We start from the raw sequence: 18,389 nt of genomic DNA on the forward strand, positions 1-18,389 counted from the left end.
GGTTTCACCATGTTGACCAGGATGGTCTCGATCTCTTGACCTCATGATCCACCCGCCTCGGCCTCCCAAAGTGCTGGGATTACAGGCTTGAGCCACCGCGCCCGGCCTGATTTATGACTTTTTAAAGCTTATGGGAGCTGGGGGCGGTGGCTCATGCCTGTAATACCACCACTTTGGGAGGCCAAGGCAGGTGGATCATCTAAGGTCAGGATTTTGAGACCAGCGGGGCCAACATGGTGAAACCCCGTCTCTACTAAAAATAAAAAAATTAGCCAGATGTGGTGGCACACACCTTAATCCCACCTACTTGGGAGGATGAGGCAGGAGAATTGCTTAACCCCAGGAGGTAGAGGTTGCGGTGAGCCAAGATTGCATCACTGCACTCCAGCGTGGGCAACAAGTGTGAGATTCCATCTCAATAAATAAATAAATAAATAAATAATAAAGTTTATGGGGCCTGGACTGCTCTAGCACCTTAAAACCTTGTTTCAATGCAGTCCCCTGGCACTTATGTGCAAATTGGATTCTGTTCTACAGAATCCAGTTTTGGTTGCTATTCTCAGCTTGGCCTACCACACTTGCCAGTGAGTTCGTACTGGTAATTTTGAGATTCTCCTCTCTTCAGTGCTGTTAGTAGTCTAGTTGACAGCCAGGCACAGTGGCTCATGCCTATAATCCCAGCACTTTGGGAGGCCAAGACTGGTAGATCACCTGAGGTCAGGAGTTTGAGACCAGCCTGCTGAAACGCCATCTCTACCTAAAACACAAAAATTAGCCAGGTGTGGTGGTACACGCCTGTATTCACAGCTACTTGGAAAGCTGAGGCAGGAGAATTTCTTGAACTCAGGAGGCAGAGATTGCAGTGAGCTGAGATCATGCCACTGCACTCCAGCCTGGGCGGAAGAGCAAACAATAAAGAAGTCTAGTTGACTTTCCTCTACTTCTTCGTGTGTGTGTGTGTGTGTGTGTGTGTGTGTGTGTCTAGAATACACACACACATACTCTCACTTTCTCGCTCTCTTTAAATAAAGTTATACATGCAAAAAATATTTTTCCCTCGCTTAATGTCTTAGAGATTTTTCCATATGAGCATCTACAAATCGAACTCATTCTTTTTAATGGCTGTATTATGGTAATACTTGTGTAGCATTTACCCTGTGGCCAGGCACTCACTGTTCTATGTTTTGTATACACATATTAATTTAATTCTTATAACATCTTATGAATTATGTACCATTGTTACCCCCATTTTACAGATGAGGCAACTGATGCACAGAGAGGTTAAGTGACTTGAACAAGGTCACAAATGTAGTATATTGTCTTTTGTATCAATGTATTATTATTTAGGCTGTCTAGTTGTATTTTTCTACTGATGGACCTTAGACAGTTTTCTATTTCTTTCTTTTTAATTTTTTTATTATCTTAAAACCTCTCTGAAATTTACATCCTTGTGCTATATTTTATATAACCTGGCAAAATTTTGTGGGCTATTATCCATAGAGCTAAATCCTAGCAGTGGGGTTGCTGAATATCTTTTGAAATTTTGTTCTGAGAACTGTTGGAGACTTTTAATATATTGTTCAGGTAAATTAGAAAAACCCAAGGGCTCTATAAAACTAAGGTTCAGTGTCACTATTTTAGATCATATTGCTGCTTTTAAAAAGAAGATCTGATCTTATGAGGCTTGGATGTAGGACCTTTCACAGTTGGGATATGGGAGAAAGAAAGGCCTACTTTCACTGACTCTGCTATTTATCCAACCAGAGATCATAATATATCTACTGATGATCTCTTTTCAGAACTGGTGGAGTCTCTTTCATTGCAGGGATCTTATGCTGGAAAAATCCATTCCATTGGTGATGCCTTCAGAAATTTTAAAAATCTCCGATCCTTAGATTTGTCAAGGAATCTGATCACTAGCCTTAAGGTAAGTTCTATATTCTATGACCAGCCTGATCTGCCCAATTTTTTTTTTTTTATGGGAAGAAATAAGAGATAGATCATGTCTGCTATAACAGTCTACCTGAGGAAAAAAAAAAAAAAAAGAAGAGATAGATCATGTCATCATGGGAAATATAGAATCTTCCCTTTAAATGATTCCCAACTAAATATAATTATTTACTACAAAATTCGTTCAACTTTGCAGTATATTTTAAATTGTTTGTTATAAAATATTGGGAGGGGAATTTCTTTTATACTTTCGGAAAACTATATTAAGATATCACTGCTGGCCGGGCTCAGTGGCTCACGCCTGTAATCCCAGCATTTTGGAAGGCCAAGGCGGGTGGATCACAAGGTCAAGAGATCGAGAGCATCCTGGCCAACATGGTAAAACCCCACCTCTACTAAAAATACAAAAATTAGCTGGGCATGGTGGCATGTGCCTGTAATCCCAGATGCTCAGGAGGCTGACGTAGGAGAATCACTTGAGCCAGGGAGTCAGAGGTTGCAGTGAGCTGAGATTGTGCCACTGCACTCCAGCCTGGTGACAAAGCAAGACTCTATCTCAAATAAAATAAAATAAAATAAAATAAAATAAAATAAAATAAAAAGATATAACTGCCTAGGGCAACAGTATAAATTTTAATGTATATAAAAAATTATGAAGAACACTTCCAAAATATAGATTCTCAGTCCCTACTGTGAGAATAGGTCTGATTTAGTAGGTCTAGGGTAGACTCAGGACATACTCAGATAATTCTATTGATGTTGGTATATAAAGCATACATGGAGAAACACTGGCATGTGTTGTTATTGTGGATTTTTTCTAGGAGGAGGAGGAAGGTGTAGTCTTGGAAAAATTTAGGTCAGGGGATGGTGGAGTAGAGGGTAGTACAGTAAGACAGGAGGGACCAAACATGAACAGTATGCGTGTGGATTAGCAGACGCACACAAAGAACTCTACAAACGTGAGTGTGCACACACAGAGATGCAAGTTTTGTTTTCTGTGGTTAGATCCCCAAATACTGCTTCTTCCACATGTTCCCCATTTTGCCTAAGCTCTGTACCTGTTTTGGCAAAGCCTTCCTTTTTTTTTTTTTTTGAGATGAAGTTTTGCTCTTATTGCCCAGGCTGGAGTGCAATGGTGTGATCTCAGCTCACTGCAACCTCTGCCTCCTGGGTTTAAGCGATTTTCCTGCCTCAGCCTCCTGGGAAGCTGGGATTACAGGCATGCACCACCACGCGTGGCTAATTTTGTATTTTTAGTAGAGATAGGGTTTCTCCATGTTGGTCAGGCTGGTCTTGAACTCCAGACCTCAGGTGATCTGCCTGCCTCAACCTCCCAAAGTGCTGGGATTACAGGCATGAGCCACCATGCCTGGCAGCAAAGCCCTTCTATGCAAGACCGAGGGTGACAAAGACTCACAGATGCTATCCAGGATTAGTTACCAATCTCCTGGGTCATCTACCCGTTTTATACTTCCTAGGGATATTTGTTGAACAACACATCCAGACCCAAATCCCAAGGTTTAGCTAAGGGCCTAAAAGATCAAAAGCCCCAGCAAGATCAGATTTCCATCTAGGACTCTAAAATCAGCAACTCCAAATTCAACTAGGTCTTTAAGCCATTTATATTTGGCCTATCAGTTTCAGAAATAATTGGTTCTTTCAGAGGTGATAGGATCCAATTTAAAAAATGAAAAGATAAAATGTAAAAAGAAAGTATTAATTCAGAGTTGCTTAGGTCTCCTCTTTTGTTTATTCTTTTTCAGGCTAAAAAATTAAGTGAACATTGCTATAATTTGTTTTTATACTCCCTTTCTTTCCACTTCTGTAAATTGGATGAAAAAATTATAACGATTAATCAAATCAGGACTGGGCATGGTGACTCACGCCTGTAATCCCAGAGCTTTGGAAGGCTGAGGCAGGCAGATTGCTTGAGCCCAGGAGTTCAAGACCAGCCTGTGCAATATAGTGAGACCCCATCTCTATTTAAAGAAATCAAGTTAACACATGTAATCAAAAAGAACATATATAAGACCCTCAGTACAGTGCTTGGCATATAGGAAGCACTCAGTAATGTTAGTTTTCTATATTTTTTGCATCTATTATTTTATTTTATTTATTTATTTTTCTAAGGCAGAGTCTCACTCTGTTGCCCAGGTTGGGGTGCAGTGGTGTGATCTCGGCTCAGTGCAACCTCCACCTCCCAGGTTCAAGAGATTCTCCTGACTCAGCCTCCTGAGTAGCTGGGATTACAGGTGCCTGCCACAACACCCAGCTAATATTTGTATTTTTAGTAAAGATGGGGTTTTGGCCAGGTGCAGCAGTGGCTCACGCCTATAATCCCAGCACTTTGGGAGGCTGAGGTGGGTGGATCACATGGTTAGGAGTTTGAGACCAGCCTGGCCAACATGGTGAAACCCTGTGTCCACTAAAAATATAAAAATTAGCTGGGTGTGGTGGTGCATGCCTGTAATCTCAGCTACTCGGGAGGCTGAGGCAGGAGAATCGTTGGAACCAAGGAGGTGAAGGTTGCAGTGAGCCGAGATTGCACCACTGCACTCCAGCCTGGGAGACAAAGTGAGACTCTGTCTCATAAAAAAAGAAAAAAAAAAAAGTTTCACTATGTTGGCCAGGCTGGTCTCAAACTCCTGACCTCAGGTGATCCACCTGCCTTGGCCTCCCAAAGCGCTGGGATTACAGGTGTGAGCCACCGTGCCCAGCTGCACCTATGATTTTATATTAATCTTTAACAGTTCTGAATCCTTTTGTTTAATTTTCCTCGGAGAGAATGTTTTTTGATTATTCGTAGTGTAACTTTGGATAGTACATAAATTCATGCCAACTGGGAAAAGTGAGAGGAGGATAAAAGTGTTTCCTTAGTTTTTACACTGAGAGACATTAAAAGATTACTTGAGCCAGGTGTGGTGGTTTATGCCTATAATCCCAGCACTTTGGGAAGCTGAGGCAGGAGGATTACTTGAAGCCAGGAGTTTGAGATTAGTCTGGGCAACAAAGCAAGATCCCATCTCTGCAAAACAAAAACAAAAACAAACAAACAAAAAGCCAGGTCAGCGCAGTGGCTCACGCCTGTAATCCCGGCACTTTGGGAGGCCGAGGCAGGCGGATCACAAGGTCAAGAGATCAAGACCATCCTGGCCAACATGGTGAAACCCCGTCTCTACTAAAAATAGAAAAATTAGTTGGGTATGGTGGCGCACGCCTGTAGTCCCAGTTACCTGGGAGGCTGAGGCAGAAGAATCGCTTGAACCTGGGTGGTGGAGGTTGCAGTGAGCTGAGATTGCATCACTGCACTGCAGCCTGGCAACAGAGTGAGACTCAGTCTCAAAAAAAAAAAAAAAAAGCCATAGCTGGTGACATGTGCCTGTAATCCCAGCTATTTGGGAGGCTGAAGCAGGAGGATCCCTTGTCCCAGAAGTTCGAGGCTGCAATGAGCCGTGTTCGTGCCACTGCACTCCAACCTGGATGACAGAGCAAAATTCTTTCTCGGAAAAAAACAAAAAAACAAAAAATTGAGCTGGGCCATTAGACCATGAAAGATAGTCCTAATGGTGTACTGCCCTGAGAGTGAGGCCAAGGGCACTGATAGCTATTTTTAACCACTGACCCATTAACAATGTAGAAGTTAATGGAATTTGAGAGAAAAAAAAAGAAATGCATCAAAGTATATACAGGGTTCTGTTTGGGAATGTTTTGTATCTATCTTTGAGTTTTCCAAATTTCTTGCAATGAGAAAATGATAATTTTAAATGAGAGGAGAATAAAAACATTATTTTATAAATACATAATGGAAAATAATTTTACCTTTCTGAAATAATTCTCAATGACAGAATTCCTTTTATGGCAAGCATTTTTACTATTGAAAGTACATGATTAACCAGGCACCGTGGCTCATGCCTGTAATCCCAACACTTTGGGTGGCAAAGCAGGAAAATTGCTTGAGCTCAGGAGTTCAAGACCAGCCTGGGCAGCATAGTGAGACCTTGTCTCCAGTAAAAATCAAAAAATAGCCACATGTGGTGGCACATGCCTGTATTCCCAGCTACTCAGGGGCTGAGGCAAGAGGATCACTTGAGCCCAGGAGGTTGGGGCTGCAATGAGCTCTGATTGTGCCACTGTACTCCAGCCTGGGTGATAGAGTGATACCATGTCTTAAAAAAAAAATAAGTATGTGATTATACATATATGTACATGTTTTGAAATTGTCCTGAAACTTAGTGTTGGGCAAAAGCAGCTAACTAGCTAAATGCATAAGGTTGAAATAAAACTTTTCAATAGCAGGTTTCAGCAGAGGAAGAAAATTGTGGCTTTTCCTCTTGAGTTTGCCAGATCTGATGGTACTGTTGCCAGTTAAGTAGCTGGTGAGGTTGCTAAATCCACAGAAAGAGTACTGAATAAGGAAGAACATTTCTACAAAGAACTGACTGATTGATTAAATGGGAAGCTTGTATGGTAGCAGGAACTCTGAAGAGAAAAACAAAGAAATAAGTTTGTTTTGTTTCCCTAAATAGACCTTTGACCATATACTTGAGGCACTGAGCTATAAGAACATAACACACACACACACACACACACACACACACACACACACTTTTTTTTTAACCGTGCCCCTTTCCCCCAGCACCAGCTCTTTTGTTTACCTCCCTTCTTCTTGTAAATTAAGGTGCTTATGGGATCAGGAGAGGGGTTGGGACCAGAGTGAGAGAATGCTAATGTGGCTTGGCCACTGGGAAATAGCTGGCAAGGACTGGATTGGGTTGGGAGAATAACTGGAGAGCCAATAGAAGTGGAGAATTGACTCTAGATATTTGAATGTCAGATTTTGTAAAGAAGGAAATGTATCATATATGTGAATTATTTAAAGTATAGAACACCTAGTGCTCATGGACTGCAGTGGTCTTATTCCCAGACAAGTAAGTGGGAGTTCCAGCCCTGTCTTTCTCACAGGGGGCTCAGATAACATCCTTTTTATTTTTTAAGCATGGAAAGTAATATACATCTCCACCTTTTTCTATGAGGTTCCTAGTCTTTACCAATATGCTGTTTCATAATGTGGTGTTTTCCTTGCAGGGAATCCAGTATTTATGTTCACTCCAAGACCTGAATTTATATTATAACAACATTCCTTCATTAGTGGAAGTGTCCCGTCTGCAACCTTTACCCTTCCTCAAAGAACTGGATTTGAGACTTAATCCTGTTGTAAGGAAAGATACAGATTATAGGCTCTTTGCTGTATACACATTACAAACTCTGGAGAAACTAGGTAAGACCTTCCTTCTCTGTTCCTTTCCCCAGAATCTTACTTTAAATCAGCTGCCCCTTAACCTTTTGGATGTTGGCCCAAAGTGTACACTGGCAGGATATATTTGTTTATTAGTCAATATTTATGTAACTCTTTTGTGTTGGCAGGATGTATGACGAGTTCTTTTATTGTTTAGTCAATGACAGTCTATGATTTTATCAGTTACTTCCAGCTTTAGTTTTCTTCAGTTGATGGTTTCACCGCCCCTTCCTCCTCAACACAAAATTTCCAGGTTGAGAATTGTTTTTCCAGGTGCCCCAACTTTGCAACTGTATTAGCAACAGAAAGCTAATACAATAATTCTTTGGGGCTTAGTTGGCAAGAAACAAGAAATATTCCTTCAAATGAGCTGGTCTGTATTTTCTTATTATTTCACTTTATTTATTTATTTATGAGGCAGGGTCAAGTGATCCTCCCATCTTAGTCTCCCAAGTAGCCGAGACTACAGGCACACACCACCACGGCCAGCTAATTTTTGTATTTTTTGTAGAGATGGGGTTTTACCATGTTGCCCAGGCTGGACTTATAATTTTATTGTTGAGTATACATTTCTTATTGATACAAAATTGGATTTCACATGGCCCTGGGAAAGTCATTGTAGAGAAACTAAGTAAACTCTTTCAGACAATGGTATGACTTTCAGCCCTAACTTTAGGTCTTTGAATTATTTGCTGCTGCAAGCTCTGCTTTCCTGAAGGGTTAGCTACAACTGTGAGGGTGTGGTCGCTATGGTTCCCTGTGGTCTCCCTGAGTTACTGCCTGCTCCAGTGACAACATAATAGCATTATTTTGTGACCTGTCTCTAACACTGTCAAGATGAGACTGATCTTAATTTTTCCTCTGTGAATATGGTTTTCTGATTAACTACTAGTTATGGTTACACCAAAAAAAGAAACATGCTCAGACCATGGTTTTTGCCTCCAGATGACCGAGCTGTACGTGAAGGTGAGAGAAAAGCTGCCAAGCTACATTTTAGTCAGTTGGGCAACAGTGGAAATTTTCTTTTAGAGGTGGAAAAAAGGTAAGAAGATTCTTTACAAGATTTTTAAGTTTGGTTCTGGATATAGGACATAGTGAATTCCTGCTTAGCTTTCTTCATTTTCCAGCAGAAATTTCCCACAAATTATAAGAATCCTCAGATCAGGAATAAAAGTATCTATTCTGAAAACTGAGATTTATCTGGGATGATCATCTGGCCCTCAGTGGGTACATTCTTGTTTTCTTCAACTATTGGGTCTGCTCTGGGTATAATTGTAAATTCTCTAAAGTTGTTGCTCACAGGTAGAATACTATGAGATTAGTTATCCCCATAAATGCTTACCAACTCTTTCTTGGTAGAGTTATCAATCAGTTTGTGATCTTTTCCTATTGAATTAGGATTACATTATCATGGGCAAGATTGTTAAAGATAAATTTGTTAAAGGAAAGGAAGAGAAGCATTTCTCTTCAAAACAAAAAGTGAACAAACCTTGAGGCTCTAAAATTTCTGAATGGTAGCTTTGTCCATTTTTTGTTACTAAAATCCTATCAAAAGAAGGAAACGTTGTCTTCTATCCTCAAACCTATACTTTTTAAAAAGTAGCTTTATTATTTAAAAAAAATAGATAGCAGTCCATTACAATTTTATTAATACAGAAAAGTATACTGAAAAAAGTCAAAATTACTTCATATCCTGCAATTGAGAGTTCACTATTAGTAATGTTTGGTATACATCCTTCCAGATATCCTTGTACTATAGTCACATATAGATGTATCTATTAGCATTTTTTTTCTGATGACAAAGGTAATACATGCTTATTGTTGAGAATTTGGAAACTACAGAAAAAAACACAAGAGATAAAATAAGTAAGTCACAATCCTACCATTCAGAAAGAAACATTATATTCTGGTAAATATCTTTTTTTTTTTTTGAGACAGAGTCTTACTCTGTCACCCAGGCTGCAGTGCAGTGGCACAATCTTGGCTCACTACAACCTCCACCTCCTGGATTCAAGTGATTCTCCTGCCTCAGCCTCCTGTGTAGCTGGGATTATAGGTGCACACCACTACCTAGCTTCCCATTTTTAATTTAACGAGATATCATGAACATGTCCCCACAACATTATTCTTATATCCTTCTTAAGAATAAGTCTTTTATTTGTTTGTTTATTGCTTTTACCTCTACTACTAGAACATAAACTCCATGAGAACAAGGATCTGTTGGTCTTGCTTATTACAGTATTCCTAGTTGCTAGAACCATGTCTGGAATACAGATGTTGCTAAGAAATAATGTGATGAATGATGAATGAATGAAGTCAATGCCTGTTGGTCTGAGATCCTTTCCTTTTCCAGTGACTTTGCTGTCTCTGCTCTGATCCATTATATATTTTATAGTGTAGCCTTCAGTGAACATTCTTAGTTTCCTATTTTTTAAAATCAGATTTATTGAGGTTACTTTGCATAGAACATTCATTCTTTAGACAAAAATTGAATGCTTCTAAAACACTGTGTTTTATATATATATATATATATATATTTTTTTTTTTTTGTGGGGGGGCACAGAGTCTTGCTCTGTCACCAGGCACCAGGCTGGAATGCAGTGGCGTGATCCTAGCTCACTGCAACCTCTGCCTCCCGGTTTCAAGCAATTCTCCTGCCTCAGCCTCCCGAGTAGCTGGGACCACAGGCGCGCGCCACCATGCCCGCTAATTTTGAATTTTTTAGTAGAGACGGGGTTTCACCATGTTGGCCACGATGGTCTCGATCTCTTGACCTTGTGCTCTGCCTGCCTTGGCCTCCCAAAGTGCTGGGATTACAGGCGTGAGCCACTGCACCCGGCCTGTGTTACATATTTTATGGATTAATTCCTATTTTAAATGCATTGGGTATTATTTACTACAAAAATACAGATATTAATTAATGTATAACAGAATAAACTTTCTAATATGGCAAATAATTAATTACATCATTTATCTGTTTAGTTACCATAAAAAGATTGTAAAACTGGAAGCAAAATGTTACTCAAGTACCCTGTATTACTATTAATATCTTATAAGTTCTCTAACCTTGGGTGAAGTTTTTTTTGTAAACCTTTCTGAGTCCCAGTTCCCCCACCTATAAATGGAGATAATAACCAGTAGGAGGCCTTTTATGATTACATGAAATGGTGATTGTAAAGCATCTGGTACATAGAGTCTAGGCTTTGTGTGCTTAGTGTACTACCCAAGGTACCTACCTGCCTTTCTTGGCTGTTTTTCTAACTAATGGTTATAATTGTCTCCTCTATAATTCTTGCTAACAGAACCTTCCCTTCTGTGTCCTAACTATGAGTATTTTAATTCAAAAGAAACTATTCTACTCCCTCAATTCAGATCTAAGTTTGTATCAAGAAAACAGAGTATCTAAGTTTTAAATCTTCTGGCTTTCACACTTTACAAGCTGAACTATATAGTGTCCTCTCATATTTCCCAGTATAAATATTACTTTTTAAAAAAACAAAGTATGGCTTTAACGGAATTATTTGTGAAAGATACTTTTTTTTCTTTCTCCTGAGATGGAGTCTTGCTCTGTCATCCAGGCTGGAATACAGTGGCGCAGTCTTGGCTCACTGCCATCTCCATCTCCCGAGTTCAAGCAATTCTCCTGCCTCAGCCTCCCGAGTAACTGGGACTACAGGTGCATGCCACCACGCCTGGCTAATTTTTGTATTTTTAGTAGAGCCTAAAATTGTATTTGTTTTTTGGGGTATGTTTTTTTTTTTTTTTTTTTTTTTTTTTTTTTTTTTTTTTTTTTTTTTTTTTTTTTTTTTTTTTTTTTTTTTTTTTTTTTTCGGCTCACCGCAACCTTCACCTCCTGGGTTCAAGTGATTCTCAGCATCCCGAATAGCTGTGATTATAGGCGCGCACCACGATGCCCAGCGAATTATTTTTTTGGTATTTTTTTTTTTTTGTATCTTGTATTTTTTTTTATTTGTATTTTTAGTAGAGACTAAAATTTTTAGTTTCGCCATGTTGGCCAGGCTGGTCTCAAACTCCTGACCTCATGATCTGCCCGCCTTTACCTCCCAAAGTTCTGTGATTACAGGTATGAGCCACTGCACCCACCTGAAACACAATTGAATTAATATATTCTAGAGCATTTGAGAAAAATCTGGGCTGGGTGCAGTGGCTCACACCTGTAATCCCAGCACTTTGGGAGGCCAAGGTGGGCAGATCATGAGGTCAGGAGTTTGAGACCGGCCTGGCCAACATGGTGAAACTTCATCTCTACTAAAATTACAAAAAATTAGCCAGGTGTGGTGGTACGTGCCTGTAATCCCAGCTACTGGGGGGCTGAGACAGGAGAATCGCTTGAACCCGGGAGGCGGAGGTTTCAGTGAGCTAAGATCCAGCCTGGGTGACAGAGGGAGACTCCATTTCAAAAAGAAAAAAGAAAAAGAAAAATCTTAACACCATAAACTGTTTTCTAAACAGCATTTATTGGTGATCTCAGAAGCCCCCTTTTTCTTTAATTTTAAATAAATTATTCTATGTGGGCAGCTCTAGGGAGAAGACAATGAAAAACTGTGTAACAGATGAATGCTCTGCATCAAAAGTCAGTGCTAATGTTGACAGCAGGATTGAAATGGGTAAGTTTTCTCTCTGTGATTGTAATATAATTAAAACATCAGTTATCTCAGCTGTCATAGCTAATATAAGATGAAGACACATAGTTGAGAAAGAACAGATTTGAAGCAAGCACAGGTTTACTGGCTGTGTTTTTCTTCCATCCTCTCACTGCCAGAAGGACCTTACAGAGCAGGTCTAACCCAGAGCTCATCAAAGCACAGGCTATACTTGGAAAGTTCGATTTCATTTACATCACTTTACATCATTAGTATACCCAGAAAATTACATTACATCAGTGATGATTTCATTAGTCAGAGACTGGCAACTCATTTGCATACATGCAGCTTATACCCTGGGCTTTCTGGGCTACCCACCCAAGAACCTTTGCAGCTGTGGAATCTCTTGTGTTTGGGATATATTCCTGGGGAATGTTTACTATACTCCTGTAAATGCAATTGATAAGCCAGTATGATTAAAGTGGTTATGCCAGGCTGGGTGTGGTGGCTCATGCCTGTAATCCCAGCACTTTGGGAGGCCGAGGCGGGCAGATCATCTGAAATCGGGAGTTTGATACCAGTCTGACCAATGTGGAGAAACCCCGTCTCTCTACTAAAAATACAAAATTAGCCAGGCATGGTGGTGCATGCCTGTAATCCCAGCTACTTGGGAGGTTAAGACATGAGAATCACTTGAACCCAGGAGGTAGAGGTTGCAGGGAACTGAAATTGCACCATTGCAGTCCAGCCTGGGCAACAAAAGTGAAACTCCATCTCAAAAATAAATAAAGAAATAAATAATAAAGTGGTTATGCCACATTAATGGTCATGCCACAGGCTGGAAGAAAGCTTTCCACCAGAGAAGTTGCAACCAGTGAATCCTTGTGGATTAGCTTGGCACTGTCAGATAAATCAAGTGACCTTCTACTTGAGAAAATGTTCTTTGATCTCAGTGCTTCTTCCCTTGGAAAGATCTAGTGAATTATACACTAACTCTGAAAATCAATTCCTAAAAGCCCAGCAATAACTTTAGTAGATTGACTCTACACTGCAGTTTAGACATTAAGGATTTTCAGTTTATAACATATATTTTATTTTCCTGATTTCTTATCATTTATTGACAAATCATTTTTACTGTATTTTATGAAAAAATAAGACACAGGCCAGGCACAGTGGCTTACACCTGTAATCCCAGCACTTTGGGAGGCTGAGATGGGTAGATCATTTGAGGCCAGGAATTCAAGACCTTCCTGGCCAACATGGTAAAACCCCCTCTCTACTAAAAATATAAAAAGTAGCCAGACGTGGTGGCACACACTTGTAATCCCAGCTACTTGGATGGTTGAGGCATAAGACTTGATTGATCCTGGGAGATGGAGGTTGCAGTGAGCCAAGATCATGCCACTGCACTCCAGCATGGTTGACAGAGTGAGACTCTGTCTCAAAAAACAAATAGAAAGACATAATGAGGTGTGATTTTAATGTTCATTTCTTGGATATCCCAGTACATATAAATATTGGAAGTATGGATTACTTTATTTCATTTTAAATAGGATTTTTTTATATTTTAAAATTGACACAATTTTATTTTAATAATTTTGGAAAAGACTGAAAAGCATGAAAAACAACAGTTTAGTCACTCATAAGCCCATCCCCTAAAAAGAATCCTTTTGTATACAGGGTTCCTTGGTATACTGCCTTTGGTATACAGCCTAGTCTTTTTTTCTAGGTACAGGCATTTATATATCCATTTCCAGTCAGAGAAAAATACACTAAGGCATAATTTGACTGCATCTTTTTGTATGAGCTAAATTAGACTTCATTTATGCCTTATTACTTCATTAACATATTTTAAAAGTCTGAAAATGCACTGTCTCTTCTAAGAACAAACTGTTTTGCTAGAGGGCCCATTTCTAAAGGTTCTTAGAAGCTCCAGCTGTTCCCTGGATTTTTTTTTAATATAAAACTTATTTTACTGCTTTGAAACGTTAAGGAGCTTTGTTTTTCACCAAAAATTGTGTTTGTGCTGGATTCCCTGGAGAGTGTTGCCAGTAAGCACTGTTGGTAATCCAATATGATCAAAATGGTTATGCCATGTTAATGGCCATGCCACAGGCTAGGAGAAAACTTTCTGGAGAACAACTCTCACTAGCTCAGTTGTTCACAGTGATGTTTTCCCACCAATCATTTCAAATGGGCAATGAACCTCCACTATCTTGGATCTTCCTCTTAGTCTCCTAACCACATAATCTTTGACTCTTTGAAAGGTTCCTCTCTCTCTTCCCATATCCCCAAAATAGGCAGACATAGGCTATATCTTCAGACTCTCCTATTTTTTCTCTACTCTTTGCCCCTATTGATCTCGTGTATTTTATAGCTTTATTTATAAATATATCAATTATTTTATTTTATTTTTTGAGGCAGATCTCATTCTGTTGCCCAGGTGAGAGTACAGTGGTACAATCTCAGCTCACTGCAACCTCTGCCTCCTGGGCTCAAGCCATCCTCCCACTTCAACCTCCCGAGTAGGTGGGACTACAGATGTGTGCCACCATGCCCAGCTAAGTTTTATATTTTTTTGTAGAGAGGGGATTTTGTCATGTTGCCCAGGCTGATCTTGAACTCCTGAGCTCAAGCTATTTACCCTCCTCAGCCTCCCAAAGTGCTAGGATTATAGGTGTGAGCCACTGTGCCCAGCCTGTTTTATTTATTTATATTTATTTTATATTATTTCCTCATATCTTAAATATATTGGTCTAGCTTTGACAACTGGCACCAGTCTCTTTCTGCACCAGGCTCATATTTCTGTTGACCAACTAGTAATATATACTTGGAATCAATACTGTTTAACTTTCTAAACATGTCCAAAGCTAAACATGTCCAAAATAACCTCCAAACCAAACAAACAAACAAATGAGCCCCTCCCCACCCAGACCTAAACAGCTCTTAGGGTTTCATCAGTGTTACCACAACTTTCCCATCACCCTGACCCAGAATCATGTTAGGATTTGATGCTGCTACTCCTCTGAGCTGAATGTTTCTGCCCTATACTATGATACAAATTGACGAGCCTTTCTTTTTTTTTTTTTTTTTGAGACAGGGTCTCTCTCTGTCACCCAGGCTGTAGTGCAGTGGTGGGATCTTGGCTCACTGCCACCTCCACTTCCCTAGGTGGCAGAGCTGGGAGTCAAACTCTGGTCCATCTGTCATCAAAGTCCTCTTAACCGTTACATGATACTGCTTCCCAGTCTCTTCCTCCTTCAATTCATTTTGAACTTTGCTGCCAGGTTAATTCTTTTAAAACACGGCTGTGATAATTCATTATGCTTGCCTGCTCAAAAACTTCTCTGGCTCCCACTCCCCTACTAAATTAAGCCTAAATTCCTTTACTTGTCATATAAGACTCCCCTAAGCTCTATCTGTAATTTGTCTCTTCAGCCTAAACTGAAATCTTATCTTCTGTTTATCAGCTACAATGTCCAGTACTCAATCACACCACTCCTTCCTCCCCAAATAGTCTTTCGTTTCTCCCTCCTCTGTCCCTAAACTAATGCTGTCCCTCTGCTTGTAATGCTTTACTCAAATCCTACCCAAAGCCCATCCATTTATTGAAACTTTTTTTTTTTTTTTTTTTTTTGAGATGGAGTCTTGCTCTGTTGCCCAGGCTGGAGTGCAATGGTGCGATCTTGGCTCACTGCAACCTTCGCCTCCTGGGTTCAAGCAATTCTCATGCCTCAGCCTGCCAAGCAGCTGGGATTACAGATGTGCGCCACCACATCTAGCTAATTTTTGTATTTGTAGTAGAAATGGAGTTTCACCATGTTGGCCAGGCTGGTCTCAAATTCCTGACCTCAGGTGATCCACCCACCTTGGCTTCCCAAAGTGCTGGGATTACAGGCGTGAGCCACCACACCCAGCCAAAACTTTTTTTTTTTTTTTTGAAACAGAGTCTCAGTTGCTCAGGCTGGAGTGCAGTGGTGCCATCTCGGCTTATTGTAACCTCCATTTCCCAAGTTCAAGCAATTGTCTCAGCCTCCCGAGTACCTGGGATTACAGGTGTGCACCACCAGGCCCAGCTAATTTTTGTGTTTTTAGTAGAGACAGGGTTTTACCATGTTGGCCAGGCTGGTCTGGAACTCCCGACATCAAGTGATCCACCCACCTGGGCCTCCCAAAGTGCTGGGATTACAGATGTGAGCCGCTGCATCTGGCCAATAACCTGATTTTTAAAACATACTTTATTTTTTAGAACAGTTTTAGACTCAAAGCAAAATTGAGCAGACAGTAGAGTTCCCATATATCCTACTAGCACACACGTACAGCCTCCCCTACTATGAACATCCTGCCCCAGAGTGGTACATTTGTTACAATCAGGTAAACCTGTACTGAAACACTGAAGTCCATAGTTTACATTAGGTTTCACTCTTGGTGGTACATTCTATGGGTTTGATGAATGTATAATGACATGTATCTACCATTGTAGTATCATACAAAAATAGCTTCACTGCCCTGTGAATTCTCTGTGCTTGCCTATTCATTCCTTCATCCTCTGTAATCCCTGGCAACCACTGATCTTTTTACTGTCTCCATAGTATTGCCTTTTCCAGAATGTCATGTAGTTGGAATCACTCAGTATGTGGCCTTTCAGATTGTCTTCTTTCACTTAGCAATATACACTTAAGTTTCTTCCATGCCTTTTCATGGCTTGACAGTACATTTCTTCTTAGTGCTGAATAATATTTTATTGTCTGGATGTACCACAGTTTATTTATCTACTCACCCACTGAAAGACATCTTGGTTGCTTCCAAGTTTTGGCAATTATGACTAGAGCTGTTATAAACAACCTTGTGCAGGTTTTTGTGTGGGCATAAGTTTTCAACTCATTTTGGTAATTACCAAAGAACATGATTGCTGGATCATATAACAGTATGTTGAGCTTTGTAAGAAACTGCCAAATTGTTCCAATGTAATCTTTTTAAGATGTCTTTATATACTGAGTTTAGTTCTTAAATTGCAGTTTCTCAAACTGGACTCCTATTCTCAGAGTTTATTAGAACATTGAGCTTGAGAAACACTGATGTCCCTGGTGACATGCTATAGAAGCCCAGTGTGTGGTGGGGCAATGGAGAAAGGTTTTGTGGCAGATAGGGAAACAAAGCCATCAGACCTTACAGGCTGGAGAGCAATGGGGTGGTCTGAAAAGAGGAGCAGCACGTATTGGTTGGTGAGGTTGGTGTGAATTACTGTGAGGAATTGGTAAGGAGCATGGTAAGTCGTGAAGAAAGCCATGTGTCAGTGTGGTTTGGTTGGAAGGTTTATGTTGGGTAGAAGGTCGATTCTGGAGAACAATTAATACCTTACTAAGAATAATTTACATTTATCCTTTAGGTACTAGTTGAAAAGGACCTAATTCACTCATTTAGCCAGTTGTCTTTTCCTTTAAATAGAGTCCTACCTAAATATACTGATCTTATTCTAAAATAACAAGGAAAAATTCATCACAGCCAACCTCAGTGGCTCATTCCTGTGTCTAGCAGATGTGTCAAGATCTTCTTTATAACTCATTGAAATCCATCCTATTTCAACATGTTGATCCATGTCATCTCTTGCTTTAGCCGTAATGGAGTTTTGGCTGAATAAAAATTAGCTCGGAATACCAAAGGCTTCTCAAAATAGTCACTTGAAACAAGATAGTTCATTTCTCTCTCATGTAGAAAACTAGATGTTGACAATCTAGGGCTGTCATGGGGAAAGTTCTAAGAGGAGAATAACGAATAAGGGAGTAGGGCAGTTAGCAATCTCTGCCAGTGGAAATGAGAGCAATTCAGCAAAGAAGTACGTATCTACTGGGCAAATCTTGTGTTAGGGGCTAAGCAGACAAGGAAATGATTAATATAGTGTCACATCTTCACATACTCTGGAGAGTATTTATTACAGCTAATTAAGTCACAAGTAGGCTTCACTGTGAGACAAGAGCTCCACTGTGGCAGAGATACAGAGGGATGTTCGAGGAAAGGTGGTTGCAGTTAGTACTCTTTGCAGGCCTGGGAAAAGGCTGCACAAGAGAGAAAACACTTCAGTTGGGCATTCAAATAGAATTCAGTGGGCATAGTTGAGGGAAAAATGCATTCAATGTAGAGGGAAAAGCAGCAGCAAAGTCAGGTGAGACAGATCAGGAAATTGACTCAGCTTTTGGCTGGAGATAAGGCCAAGTTGCAAAGGGCCTCTTTAGTAATTATGTTCATTTTCTTCCTTTGAAAATAGGTAATAATTAAGTATTTCTTAGAGGTGAGGCAGGCTTAAATGTGTGATTTTGAGAGGTAAGCTAGATTTAGTTAGTGGGAGGTAATGAGGACCTGTCCTAGGAGGGCAATGGTAAAATAAATGCAGACCAGGAAGCACAGATTAAGTCCTACAGATTAAGTCCTGGAGAATATGAAAAGAAAGCCTGGATACAAAACATGAAGTATTTTCACCTGCAGTGTTTTGCTATATAGTTCAAACTTCAGAAGAATAGAATTTCTTTTTTTTTTTTTTT

General features: G+C 40.0%; 1 protein-coding gene across 1 annotated transcript in view; it reads left to right on the forward strand.

Moving 5' to 3' along the window:
* Window positions 1-18,389, forward strand: part of LRRC36 (leucine rich repeat containing 36) — a 51,144-nt gene that overhangs the window by 6,625 nt on the left and 26,130 nt on the right. Inside the window, exons 2-5 of the mRNA XM_017539219.2 lie at window positions 1,800-1,927; window positions 7,036-7,228; window positions 8,192-8,288; window positions 11,786-11,874. Of these exons, the coding sequence (XP_017394708.1) occupies window positions 1,800-1,927; window positions 7,036-7,228; window positions 8,192-8,288; window positions 11,786-11,874 (507 nt within the window). The remainder of the gene's footprint in view (window positions 1-1,799; window positions 1,928-7,035; window positions 7,229-8,191; window positions 8,289-11,785; window positions 11,875-18,389) is intronic.

Source organism: Cebus imitator, unplaced genomic scaffold (assembly GCF_001604975.1).
Source record: "Cebus imitator isolate Cc_AM_T3 unplaced genomic scaffold, Cebus_imitator-1.0 Scaffold118, whole genome shotgun sequence".
Classification (NCBI taxonomy): Eukaryota; Metazoa; Chordata; class Mammalia; order Primates; family Cebidae; genus Cebus; species Cebus imitator.